General features: G+C 38.8%; 1 protein-coding gene across 6 annotated transcripts in view; it reads left to right on the forward strand.

Annotated features, from left to right (window-relative positions):
* Positions 1-13,424, forward strand: part of ARHGEF10 (Rho guanine nucleotide exchange factor 10) — a 197,132-nt gene that overhangs the window by 133,093 nt on the left and 50,615 nt on the right. For all 6 annotated transcript variants that reach the window (XM_090033304.1, XM_090033312.1, XM_090033322.1 and 3 more), the window contains 7 exons: positions 1,622-1,737; positions 3,288-3,415; positions 3,597-3,697; positions 6,407-6,528; positions 7,410-7,496; positions 10,059-10,282; positions 12,215-12,372. In XM_090033304.1, the coding sequence (XP_089889430.1) occupies positions 1,622-1,737; positions 3,288-3,415; positions 3,597-3,697; positions 6,407-6,528; positions 7,410-7,496; positions 10,059-10,282; positions 12,215-12,372 (936 nt within the window). The remainder of the gene's footprint in view (positions 1-1,621; positions 1,738-3,287; positions 3,416-3,596; positions 3,698-6,406; positions 6,529-7,409; positions 7,497-10,058; positions 10,283-12,214; positions 12,373-13,424) is intronic.

The raw sequence follows: 13,424 nt of genomic DNA on the forward strand, positions 1-13,424 counted from the left end.
TAAGAGACTGAAGCTGCTCTCGTAACATGCTGCTTATTTACTCTGGCTGGCTTTATTACAGTGCTCCTTACTCCTTGACAATCTGAATATGTCTGCAGTGTGGACATTTATGTGGCTGCTTGGTATAGAACCATGTCTTTCTTCATCAGGCCTGCCTGCATTTGGATTGAGACTGTACAGCCAGAATGGTATTTTAATAGAACTGATTAGCACAGTCCTCAGTTACCCTGCCCAGGATGGATCCTTCTCTTGGGAATCTTGTATATGAAAACCAAAACCCATGTTTTTGATGAGGGTGGGAAAGCTGTCAGCCAGGTACTTTGCTGTGCGAGCTACATGACCTGTCAAGGTTTCCCAGCAACAGGACCAAGTTGGCTACAGGGGAATGTGCTCTCTTGCCCTTCTAGGTAACAGAGGTGCTATTCCCATACATAAGAGCTGTACATCTACCCTCAGCCCAGGGCTCTGTCTGAATCACAGGAGCAGCAGATTTGGCAGCTTTGTGCTGTAGAGTGAGCAGAGCCACAATTTGGCTGGTTGAGCAGAGCTTAAACTAAATGATCATGTCAGTTTATAACATTATTTTCTTTCCAGTTTTTATTTATGTTTTGTCACATGAAATAAGAGACACTTTGTTCTTTGTTGTAGTTTTGACATGGTTTTCAGTAACCCAGAATTATAAGTTAAACATAAATTGCAAATAAAATGCTACCTCAAACTTCTGTGCATTGTCTTGGCCCGCAGTCTTTTGCTAAATTCATCGTAGTGTTTGGTGGAATGCACTCCTTGATCAAACTAGCAAAGACTGTTGTGATTTCTACCTTCCTCTTTCATGTGGGGTATTATCTGTATTTGTTTTACCAAATTCCCCAGCATAGCAGGGACTCTGGTCCCCCTGCCTCCCTTCCTGTGGCATGCTAGTTCTTAGACCTTTGGTTTTTTATGCTAAGGTTTCTAGTTTGTTGTAAGGTGCTATAGGCTGCTTTGTGGTTGTGGAGTGAGGAGGGGCCAGAATGGATGTTTTTACAAAACGGATTAAATGTCTATTTATAGTTGTCTGTGATTGCATGAGATTATGCTCAGTGACCCAGGTAGTACCTTTCATTGAATTTTAAATGAAAAGGGTAACATTTGAAATAAACAAGCAGAGGGAAGAGACCTGTTCATAATAATGTATGTGCAAATACAATATAACAGTACGATATTAACAACGATAACTTCCAATCATAGATTACACCAAGTTAGTCGATACAGGTGGTACATTCTGGGGTTACAGTAATGGTTCCACTCTAATCTAACATTTTTCTGTAGTGGTATGCTCTAGGGGCAGTAAACACAGTGATGGAGTAGTGAATTAGAAGGTTCTTGACACAAATACAAATTAAAATACATACCTGGTTTTCAGATATGCAGAGCACCCGGTAAATAAGTAAATCACTAGTTTATTTTTTGCTGAACCAAATGATCAAGGCTGGTACTGATTAGCTTGCTCTGTGAACCCAAGATTAGATACCTATACTTGGTAAGTCAGTATTTCTCACCTTTCCCTTTCATTTCTGCTTTCTTTTGACTACAGACTGGCATTTTATTATATGTAATTCCATATTTTTATGTATTTCAGACAAACTTTATATGGGACCAGGGCAGCTATACCACGATTTGCAGAATCTCTTGCATGATTTGAATGTAGTCGGTCAAATTAGTCAACTGATAGGTAGCCTTAAAGGAAACTATCAGGTAACAACCAAAGTTGGATTTATTTTCAGAATATATTTCCAGTTATAAAGCTGTCTGATCATCCTAAAAGCTCTGCAAGGCATTCTTTAGTGCTCTCTGGAGAGAGTACAATCATTTTTAACTCCAATAATTGATTTACAGTTAAATGTTTGGAATTATGAATAAATTACATCTGTCTTCCTAATCTTGTTTTGCTCTATTGTTTTTGTGTGGGTGGTTGCAAGCGTCTACATCTGCTTGGTATCCACAGAATTGTGGATATTCTGTGTCCTCGATAGCTGCTTCAGGCTATTGTGGATACAGAATTACATTTCAATTTAAAAAAAAAAAAAATCTGGTCCTAGAATTAGAACGTGGTGGTGGGAAAATTACTTTACACTGCACATCTGGCTAAGGAACTTTATACTCCACCCTGTACTTTGTCATCCTCAGGGTGATAGTGTACTGTAATACTTTTTTACCACATTTATGCAATTTTATGAACAGTCATTGAATACCTACGGTGATTCATTTAGGCTTTGTTAAAACCCTTTTATGTGCTTTTCACCATATATTTGAGCAGAGAAATATGGTATCTTACACTGAATAGTCAGAAAGCATGAATCAGACCCTCAAAATCACAGGACTTTTTTTTTTAAATAGTGATTTTTATTTGCTTTTTGTATTCCTTTAAAGTGAACTTATAAGTTTTTCTCCACAAACATGAAGGCTAGAAACTTAAGGCTTTTTATAAATGTAAACTGAATTTCTCACCTAATTTCTTGTCTCCAGGATTATGGACATTGAGACATAACGCTTTGCAAGATTTATGATTAAAATTGTATAAGTAAGCAACAGTAAAAATGTGCCATCAGGATTGTTCCTGGCAACAGCATTTTTAAAATTAACCTACAGAATACTTAAGGAAGTAAATATCAACAGTCAGGAACAGGAGTACATAAGTAAAGCAGCTCAGATTTTGAATATTTGAGTAACTGGAATGCTTACAGGTAGATGCAGTTGAAATATTAAGGATAAATTATTCATTTGATGAATAAAACCACTAATGTTAGAAGCAACACCCCCCATTTTTTATAACATTTTAACTATTGAAATTACCCTACATTAGTATATGGACTGCTCATCCAGTATAGCTTTGCTCCTGTATTCAGACCCTGGTTCCTAATTAGACAAATCCTAACCATGCACTAACATGATTCTGTCAATACATATGGTTCAAATAGTTGTGCAAAAATGAATTGTTTGAGGATTGGCAGCACTTCACTTTTCCTAATTTCTTTTTTATAAAAAAATATTGTCTTGTAAAAATATTCATGAAAAACAATGTCAAAGCAAATCTGTGTTATTTGTTCATGTAATGTTTGTGAATAAGTTTTGCAATATTAAACAAATCTAACTTGCAATAAACTGTTTGAGAGCACATACTAGTATGAAACACACACAAAACATTTTTTGAAATAATTTTACATAGCTTTTGGTAAACCGTGCTCAGTGTTTCATGTACAAAACACCTATATTTCATCAAAATATGTTTTCTTTTAATCTTGCAGAACTTAAATCAGTCAGTGGCTCATGACTGGACGTCAGGTTTACAAAAACTGATATTGAAAAAGGAAGATGAAATCAGAGCTGCAGATCGCTGTAGAATTCAACTGCAGCTTCCAGGGAAGCAGGACAAGTCAGTTGTAATCTTAAATCTAAAATGTTATAAATGTGCATAAGAGAGGAATAAGATCTTGTTATGTTTCTCAGTATTTTGAACCATGGCCCTCAGTATTTTGAACATGTTGGAATAGGATGTTATTTCATTTTGTAGAGTTACTTGAAAAATAACTATTTTTACTTTTAATATTGCACAGGTCTGGGAGACCTACTTTCTTTACTGCAGTGTTCAATACATTTACCCCTGCCATCAAACAATCTTGGATCAACAATTTACAAATGGCTAAGCTTGCCCTTGGTAAGACTCATTTGTTTGCTTTAAATAAATCAGAGCATTATATCAAGAATGTACCCTCTTATCACAGACAGTTGCAAGTACAATATTTGGTATGTTAGAAGAATAAGTTGTTGATTGAAAGGCTTACTGTAGAAATTAAGTGTACAGTAGCTTTTGGTGATGCATAAGGGGTGCACGCATCCCTTGAGATTGGCGGTGCACCGGGGTGCACCCCCTGCCTGTGGGCAGTTGCTGCTCACCACCACCTCTTGCTGCCAACACCACTGGTGGTTCCTGGCCACCACTGGCCGCTACTGATGCTGCCGGCAGCATCTGCAAGTGTTCACCACCTGTTAGTTGGTGCTTGCCACCTCCTACCCCTGCCGTGGCCATGAGCTTGCTCCTGCCATGCTTCCACTGCCAATAGTGCCACCGCTGCCTGCAGGAGCTTGCTGTGCCCTCCCAGCCTTTGGGGGCACGTGGCATTCATGCCAGTGGCAACTGTATAACAATGAAGGTTAAAGATGATTTATACCTCAGTGCACATATTATACATGTAACATGTAGCACAGTATTTTAAGAAAGCTGGAAGTACTTATTACTTACAAGAAAGCTGACAAATCTATATCAGAATGAGTGACCATCATATAGAGAGGCTGTAAGGCCTATTCCATTCTAAAAACAAGGATTTTGTGGGTGATATTTTATTATTGGACTAATTATGTGGTAGGAATAGACTTAAATAAACTTTTTAATACCTCAGATCTCAGGAAGGTATTTGGTACCTGAGAGTTTCTCTAAATCTATTCCAGCCATGCAGTTGACCCAATAAAAGATATCAGCCAAAAAAGTCCTTGCCCCCCTCATTTCCTGGAACATCACAGCTACATTATCACTCCAGCACTACCTATTCCATTCTACATTTTCAGTTCTCATAAACTTTTCAAACATTCCTTTCGGTGTAAAATTTCTCACTCTTGGTTTTATCCTAAGAATGAATTTTACTTGGGAAATTTATAACAATGTGTGGAGCATATTCTATAGCTTTCTGATAACCCATTCCCCAGCCCCACATGTGTCCCTTTTAACGTAATAGCATTTATATTCATGGACAGGACAAGTCAAAATTAGATTTTTTTTAATTATTCAATTTGCTGCATCTCTAAACCTTAATGAAAATCAGCTTCTTTAACATGCTTACAATAATTAGATTAAGTATTGTAATATTAAAGTGAAAGTTAAAAGGACATACCATCAGGTACTGCATTACATTCTTAAAGCTGTTTTTCTAGTTTCCAGATTTTTTCATAAGTGCCTTGTGATTTTTAGGCAGATAAGGTTTTTTTGGTTAATCTGATATCTTTTATTAGACCAACTCAGTGTGACTTTTAGCTATACAACCTGAGACATCTCTAGGTTTTCTCCTGGTTTTTCAGAAAGGTGCTGTACAGTTCCCCCAAATTAGCTTCTTTATAATTTGCCTTACAGTAAGCCCTCAACTTTTGAACCATTCAAAGTGGCTAGATAAATGATTTTTTTTTAAACTTTTGATTCTGGCTATCTATAGCATAAATATGATATGTATGTATAAGTTATACATATTAAACCCATTCAAATACAGATCTCTCTGGAGACCTGTGTTTGGCATGTGTTCAGAAATAGTAATGAAAATAAGTGGCCAGGCTTTCAATGTCACTATATGTTATAGTTGACACAGTTTTTTGTATTTCCAGATTCAGCTTCTTCAAACATTTATAAGACATTTCTGTTAAATAAGTGATAGAAAAAGAGACCATACATTTTCCCATTTTTAAGATATTATGCCTGATATTTTCAAGCTCAAGAATGTTTAATTTTTTAAAAGGAGTATATTCTTCATAGCTTACAACATTAAAAAAGTTGTCTAAAAATAATTCACTCAGTGGAATGACAAATTCTAAACCAAAAGCCACATCTTTGGCAGTTAGGAGTGAACAAAAATATAGGCTTAATGGAATGGAATGACTCTATAATTATAGGCTATGTTTATAATAATGGTAAGTGGTAGAGAAGGAAGAAGTCTGCAACTTATATTTGGCAGGATCAGAGAGGGATCAGATGATATTTTTAAACAATATCTTTTCCTCTGTTAGGCTCCTATAGACTCCAGTTCCCATAATGTCAACCAAGAATTCTTTATAAAACCTAATAGTAGCAGTGTTTTATGTAATTACAAACAGACTGAGGCTTGGACAGATTCATTTTGTGAAAGGAGTGCAAAAAGAAGGCAGATACCTTCTTGCAGATTTTAAATATTAGATCAGTGGTTTTAAGTATTAGATTAGTGGTTTTCATCCTTTTTTTTCATTTGTGGGCCCCTAAAAAATTTTGAACAGAGGTAGACCCCTTTGGAAATTTTAAATGGAGATGCGAACCCCTTTGATTTATAAGTATGGGTATTCACACACTTTTGATTCATTGTAATCATCTTTTGCAAACCCCTCAGACACAGTCTGCCATCCCTCAGGCGTCCGTGAGCCACAGGTTGAAAACCACTATATTAGATTATGTGAAAACTACTGTGTTCCCCTACAAATGCAGATGTAGTAGTCAACATTAACCTTTCATAAATCAAGGCAACGATGGAATAAAACAGTCTATCAGAATTGTTTGTATATTTGATCTGAGATGCTATCAACTATCAAATAAAGCATGGTGGTATATTTTGATTTGGTTTCTTTACAATTACAGCAGAAGAAAACCTCTTGGGTTGGTTCTGTGCAGAAGATGATGGCAATCAAATCAAGAAAGAGAAGCACCCTCTCCTTGTTAGACATATGCCAGTCATGATGGCTAAACAACAGGAGTTTAAGGTGAATAGTACTTGATAACTTAATTAATGTAAGTTTAATATATAAAGGGCTCCATATGTTAACCAACCCTAATCTGGTCTATTTTATCATCTCTCATTATCATTCAGGAGTACATGGATGCCTTAGATTGTTCCTTTTAAACAGATTTGTTCTCTGAAGAGCTCACCTTTCACATTGCTTGTTGTAAGTTCCAGGGTTAATTTACCACTGTTTGAGCAATGGGAGCCATCATCAAGTTTGCCCAGATCACAAGTAAAGACACAGAAATGCAACACGTATTCCAAGAGATGTCTAAGGTGTAGGCTGCCTTGTTTCTCCCTCGTGTGGCTGTCAGCTACTGTAAATCATCATTACTAGAATAGTTTCAATAACCAACAGCGAGTCATTCACTGAGACTGCCAGGGGGAATTCTTCATTTTCCTGATTGCTCACTTGACATGGATGATCTGTTACAGGAGTAGAGGATGACAACAGATGTTGGTTTGATATAGTAATACTTCATCTCTGAGAAAAATATCAATAAATCCTTTTGGAGTAGCTCCATACGTTATTGCTCTGAAAGGATCCAGATTTCGACTCCTGAGGCCTGCAGGGAACAGCAGGAACTCCAGTGGAATTGGGTGTCCCAAGCAACCCCAGAAAGGGAGAAACCAGAGGTTTCTCACTGGCTTGGGGCTTCAGCTGCACTGTGGGAAAATCCAGAACTCCTCATCAAGGCACCAAATCAGCAAACTGTTTAGAATGTCTTTTAGGATACGTGTTTTGCTATATCAGGATGGACTTGAGAATAGGCTTAAATACTTCAGTTAACTGAAACTTAAATCAGGAAGAAGTACAAAATCTGCTTTATGTGCTAACAGTTTTTCATTCTTTATTCCAAGATTGAATGTGCTGCATATAATCCTGAACCTTATGTCTCTAGTGAAACTGAGCCAGATTCATGTTCCATGGAACATGGATTTCTTTGGGTAAGTTTAATTTTCAAGCACCTGTATGTTTGTCTCATACTTCCTTATTAATTTTCTCTTAAGTGTCCACAGTGCACAGATCTGATATACATGCTCATTCTGAATGGCTACATTTTATGAAAGATAACCAGTAGTTTTGAGCACATTATTTCATTACTCAGAGGACCCTTCTATGCATGCAGGTAAAAGTGAGATGGTATCTAATGCATGATTCATGCAATCATGCTTTCTACCATGTCACATGTCCCATGCTCCCCATGCACCAGTAGGAAGCAAGCTCACATGACTGGTCCCCCTCAGCTCAGGGGCTCCCAGGTGTGAGGTCTTCATGAACCCCCATGGCTGGGACATCATGGTATCCATGATCCCCAGTCCTGGGGCTTCATGCATGCCTGGGGCTGGGAGATTGCAGCCACACCCTGTGGTGGCATCCACAGTTGAGGGGTGCTGCTTAGACCCAGGGTCAGCAGCTTCTCAGGTTGAAAATCCCTTCAGGTGTAGCACTCTTAGCCCTAGCCAGACGGGGTGTACACCTGTGGCTGGGAACCTTATCAGCTGGCAGAGTTCCCAGCTGCAGGGGAGACCGTGCAACACATGCATATTAAAGCTCGATAGCAACCAGCTATAGTTAGTCCACTTTTTTGAGGTCTAGCTTTATAGCTGGTTGGATCTTTTTGTGGTATGATGGGTACTGTTCACATGTAGCTGATCTCTAGGGAATTGCACAATTAACCAGTTAATTGTGTGATACCTGTAACATGCAGAGGGGGACTTGAGTCCACACGTGCAAATACACAAATAAATTATTTGATAGCAAGTTATGGTATATATTTTAAAGTACTCTATATTGCTACAAACAAATCACATGGTTGATCTCTGTGAGTGCCAGGAAACACATGAGATCACCCTACTGCATCATCTTTTCCATTTTTTAGAAATGTTTTGGAGAGTTGTAAATTATTCCATTGGGAAATGTATTTATATCATATATATGTAAAACTATGCTGGCTTAATATTATGAACCAACAACGCAGGCATTTCAGGAAATGAGAAGTTGTAGTGAATACCTTTTTATACCCTCTAACAATTATTTTCAATATCTTATCTTTTCACCATAATATTAGGATTTTAGAAATTGGCAGTCATTGAAGCAGAAGATGGGAATGCTTTTTTCATGTAATATTTTTTAGGTGACTTGTAAAATTCACTCCTAGCTTTGCTACTTATGAATAGAAGCACCACAAAGTTATGCCAATAAACTCTATATACTTCACTGTAATGTACATTCTTTTTCTTGATCTCTTTCTGCTTCTTATAAAGTGTTCTTATGAACATATTTGTTTCTTTCTTCCAAAGGTGGAATATTTCCATTTTTCTTATCTCCTTATAACACAGACATAGCAAGCAATTTTGGCTCCCTGGTCAGAGAGACTGGCTGCCAACAGACATCCATGCCCTTTTTACACACCACAAATGACCAAATTAGGGCCATGATAAAAGGTATTATAAATTTCTCTTGCTAATTGGCAGTGGACACCTGTTTGTTTTGAAGAGGGAGAGTGTGGGCAGTCTAAAGAGCTCTTGGGTCCCTAAAGCATGCAGGGCACCTGCCTCAGTTTCTTTACTTGCTGAAGTGTGCCCAGGGAATCTAACTCAAGTCATTCCTTTGCAAATGTGGGAGCACTGGTTTCCCTGCTTGCAGAAGGACACCCCAAGTGGTATCCAAAGGATTGGGCCCTGAAGCTTGGGAGCACCAGGGGCCTGATACTGCAGGACAACAGGTGACATCTGTTTTGCTCAGTGAAGCAGATCAGCTGTGCTGGCAGACGCATCCTGGCAGAGCTGATCCACTTTATTTGGTAACATCTGTTTATAGCCACTCTTGAGTGCTGAAGAGTTCACTGGGAGTGGGGAAAAGTGACTAAGACAACAGGAGCAAGGAGCTGCTGTGGCTGGTACCCTGCTTACCCCTCTTGAGTTCATGCTATTGCTAATACTGTCTATACTGATAGGAGGAACAAGAATGTCACTGTTTAGCCTTAGACTAGTGAGAAGATTAAGGTTCAATACCAAGTGATGCCAAGAAATTTACACTTCCTCTTTTTTGGGCATTTACCACTTATTTTTAGTCCTGTTATTATACAAAATCTTTGGACTTTAACTCTCAGTGCTGCCATTCATCATAAGGATCTCTCAGATTTCTAATACTTATCGTGTTGATATAACACTAATTACGGACTGCTTTATATTTATATTATAGTACATGTGCCCAGAGTTATACATGTCAAATGGGCCTCCTCTAGAAAAAGGAAGCTCATAACTATTTATAGAAATTATATTGAGGAATTGTTCTTTTATGATGTTTGAAGATGTTATGTTTGGTATTCAGAATTATTTTCTGGTAACAATTCATGTCCTGAATATACATATGAAAGCTCATTTAAGTTGTTAGCTTTTGAGATGTTATCTTTAATTAGTTTTCTGTGTGTTCATTATTGTTAACTCTAATCTTGCTGCTGAAGAATATTAATCTTTTCCTTTTCTCATCTCTCTCTAATTCAGATTGGCAGTTGTACTAATCAAATGGGACAAATTGCAATTGTCTCATTTCAAAACTCCAGCCCAAAAGTTATAGAGTGCTTTAATGTTGAATCGCGCATCCTCTGCATGGTCTACATTCCAGAGGAAGAGAAACCAAAAGAGTTAAATGTGGTTCCTGAGTCAGAAAATGGGGCTAGAAAGGCTTCCAGTGTGCCTACTATTTGCCTGGGTATGGAAGAAGGAAGGTAATATTCACTTTTAATATGTTAGATATCATGTATGCACACTGTACCCGTCTAGTGCTATGGTTATATTTAAAACTGTTTTAATGCACCTCTGAGTAAACAGACCCAGGAGTAACTCAAAAGTCAATAGCTCAGCAGCAAGGTAGATATAACAAAAATACCCTCCACACAGTTTTCAAGTTTTAATAAACATAGTATAAAATTAAAATAAGACCCATGTTTGAAGAAAAATGATTAATTCTGAATGAAATAATATGGTGCTTGCAAAACGGAGATATAAAATTTTTAGAATAATGTACTACATCATAGCATCATTCTAGTTTTCAGGCAAATTTGAAAGAGAGAAAAAAACTAAAACTAATGGCAGTGATTACGGGGATTCAGCAACAATGTTCCATGGTAGTATATATCATTAACATGTATTCGTTTATGGTATATGAAATGTATCCTGCCATTATGGTACTCTACTGGAAAATAGAACAAGGTACAATAAGCTAGGGAGCAAAGGTATATCCCTTGAAAATACAGCAGTGTGATTTTTGTGTCATCTTCCTATTAATATAAATGAGGGACAAACCTTTCTATAAAAAATAATGTTGTGTTTTAATTCCTATCTATAAAGCATAATCACATACTAGTGACATGCATATGTGAACTGCTGTTTGTACCAGACTTTCCTACTTAGTTCTAGTGTACTGTAGCAGGGCACTGGGGTGTGCCTGCTCCTTTGAGGGAGTTAGCAGCCTGCAAGGCTCCTTGCAGGTGGAGCAGGGAGCTAATGAGAGGCTTACCTGATTGGAAGTGGGCTCAGACTGGAGCTGTATAAGCCCAGAGCCTGCGCTGGTCAGGGGTCTAGCCCTGCCAGCCACAGGGTTAGGAGCTTCTGCCCAGGAGAGCTACCCAGGGACACTAGACTGACTGCTTTGCTGCCTGCAGAAACAGTGAGACTCAGGGAGCTCACAAGGAGACCAGGCTGGGAGGTATGCCAGCACAAAGGGTTAAGGGAAGGTTTTCCCTCTTAAAGGGGCATAGGCTCCCCTTTTGGTGTTTGTTATAGCCTGGGGGCTTAGGGTTTGAGTTAGTTTTATACCGGCAGTTTGGGTTGGGCCTGTACAGGTGGTATTTGGAGGTCCCATTTGTGTCCAAGGGGCACATGATCACCTTGAGCCCTGCCAGAGGCAGGCTCAGGGTACAACCAGTGGTTGAGCCTGGAGTGGGCATAGTGTAAGGCCACAGAACCGCATTGGGTCCTGGGACCCAAAAGAGGCATAACCAGACAGGGGCCCAGTGCCCAAAAGGTGCTGAGGAACTCCAGTGTGGGTCCAGTTGGACTGGGGCCACATGAAGGCTTGCGGCATCCTTCCTGTTATATTATTATATTTCCATTAAGGCATGGTGGGCAAGAAGGGAAGGCACCCTAGGGGCAGAGCGGGGCATGGTCAAGGAGCCACCAAGGGGTGAGCCGTCGCCACCTCTGGGATCCCAACGTGCTACACATATCCATTGTATAGAATCAAGGCATCATGACAGAGTATTTAAAAATAAATTGAGGTTTGGTAATGAACCATTTCTTTTCCTCCCCAGCCCCCCAGTGCCTGATCCAAAGCTCTTTGAAGTAACTGAAAAGTCTTAAATAGACTTTTAATTAGGCCTTTATGTGGGATTACTATGGTATTCATAGAGGACAGTATTTTGATAGATAATTTCTCCCAATTAGATTAGATCTTCATAATCCAAGAAACAAACTGATGGTATTCAGTAATAATGAAAATGTCTAGATGAACAGCTAGACGATATTATATTTAAATATAATTAAATATCCACAATACTTTATTATAACCAAGTCACATGTTAAGTTTTTAATAAGACCCAAGTAAAACATAGTCTTACTGATTTTAAATATTTCCTCCTGATTTTGTTTCCCTTTCGTAGCATTTCTGTCTACAAAAGTCATCAAGGCTCAAAGAAATTTCGACTTCAACACTTTTTCACACCTGAAAAATCAACAGTCATGAGCCTAGCGTACATGTCCCAGTACTTGTTTGCTGGTTTGGTTAATGGGAACATCACAATCTACACAAAAGCAGAAGGTACGTGATGATGTGATTTGATGACATCCTGAGGAACTCCAATGTCAGTATATTTTGGCAACAGCTGATTTCCATTGGTACATTTTTTCCTTTCCTGGCGAACATCTGAATAAGAATTACTATGAAAACATAACTTTATGACTTTTATTCTTTCCAAGAGATGATGTATATTGTACTTGGTGCTATAAAAACATATGACTGACTGACCGACCCCCATCCCAAATAAGATTTTAGTAGAAAAACAAATATTAGGTAAAACTCAGTGTACTGTAGTTAACATGCTGCAGATGCTAATCTCAACCTCATTCCCAATATTTGTTTCTAAGAAGGAGAATATCTTATTTTTGCTAGGTTTTTCAGTAAATTCAGATTGAAATCATGACTGCACAGCCATTGCACAGGTAGATGGATAGTTTTTAGGCATGTCTTGTGTATGTCACAGAAAGGTTTTATTTTCTCATTGCCCTTATTTGAGGGAGTTTCATGGTGTAGTTTGATTGGGTCAGCAGGGAACCAAAAGGAAAGGTGGGAAGGATGCTCACTTCCTAGCAACTGCCATGTTCAGCCTGATAGGCCTTTCTAGAACCTCTCTGAGCTCTCCTCCATAGAAGAGATGAATTGGACACCAGTTCCCTTTAAGAATATTCCCAATCCTAGATGTAATGAAGACCACAAACAAGTGTTTGTTTTTATCAGTGCAAATTTCTGATTGGTCTGGGAGAGGAAGAGAGCAGCGAGGCAAAAGCCCCTTCCCCAAATGAGGGAGTGTCCGGTTTGTGGAACAGATGAGGAGCTGTGGCCCTCCTTCAGAGAGGAGGGGATAGGACCAGTCACTGCTGTTACCTCTTCCCCAAACTAGGTACTGGCCAGCTTGGGAAAGGGGAGAGGAGTCTTGCTTGTTCCCTTATTGTCCTGGACTGGTTGGGAAGGGAGCAGAGCAACAAGGGCAAATCCCCCAACCTATTACCCGGACTGGAGATCCTGGTCTGGAAGGTGGGTGGGAAGCAGCTACTGTACTCTGCTCCCAGTCTGGGGAGGACTGGAGGGAGCAG

Source organism: Crocodylus siamensis, chromosome 1 (genome assembly GCF_052110815.1).
Source record: "Crocodylus siamensis isolate JL-2025a chromosome 1, ASM5211081v1, whole genome shotgun sequence".
NCBI lineage: Eukaryota > Metazoa > Chordata > Crocodylia > Crocodylidae > Crocodylus > Crocodylus siamensis.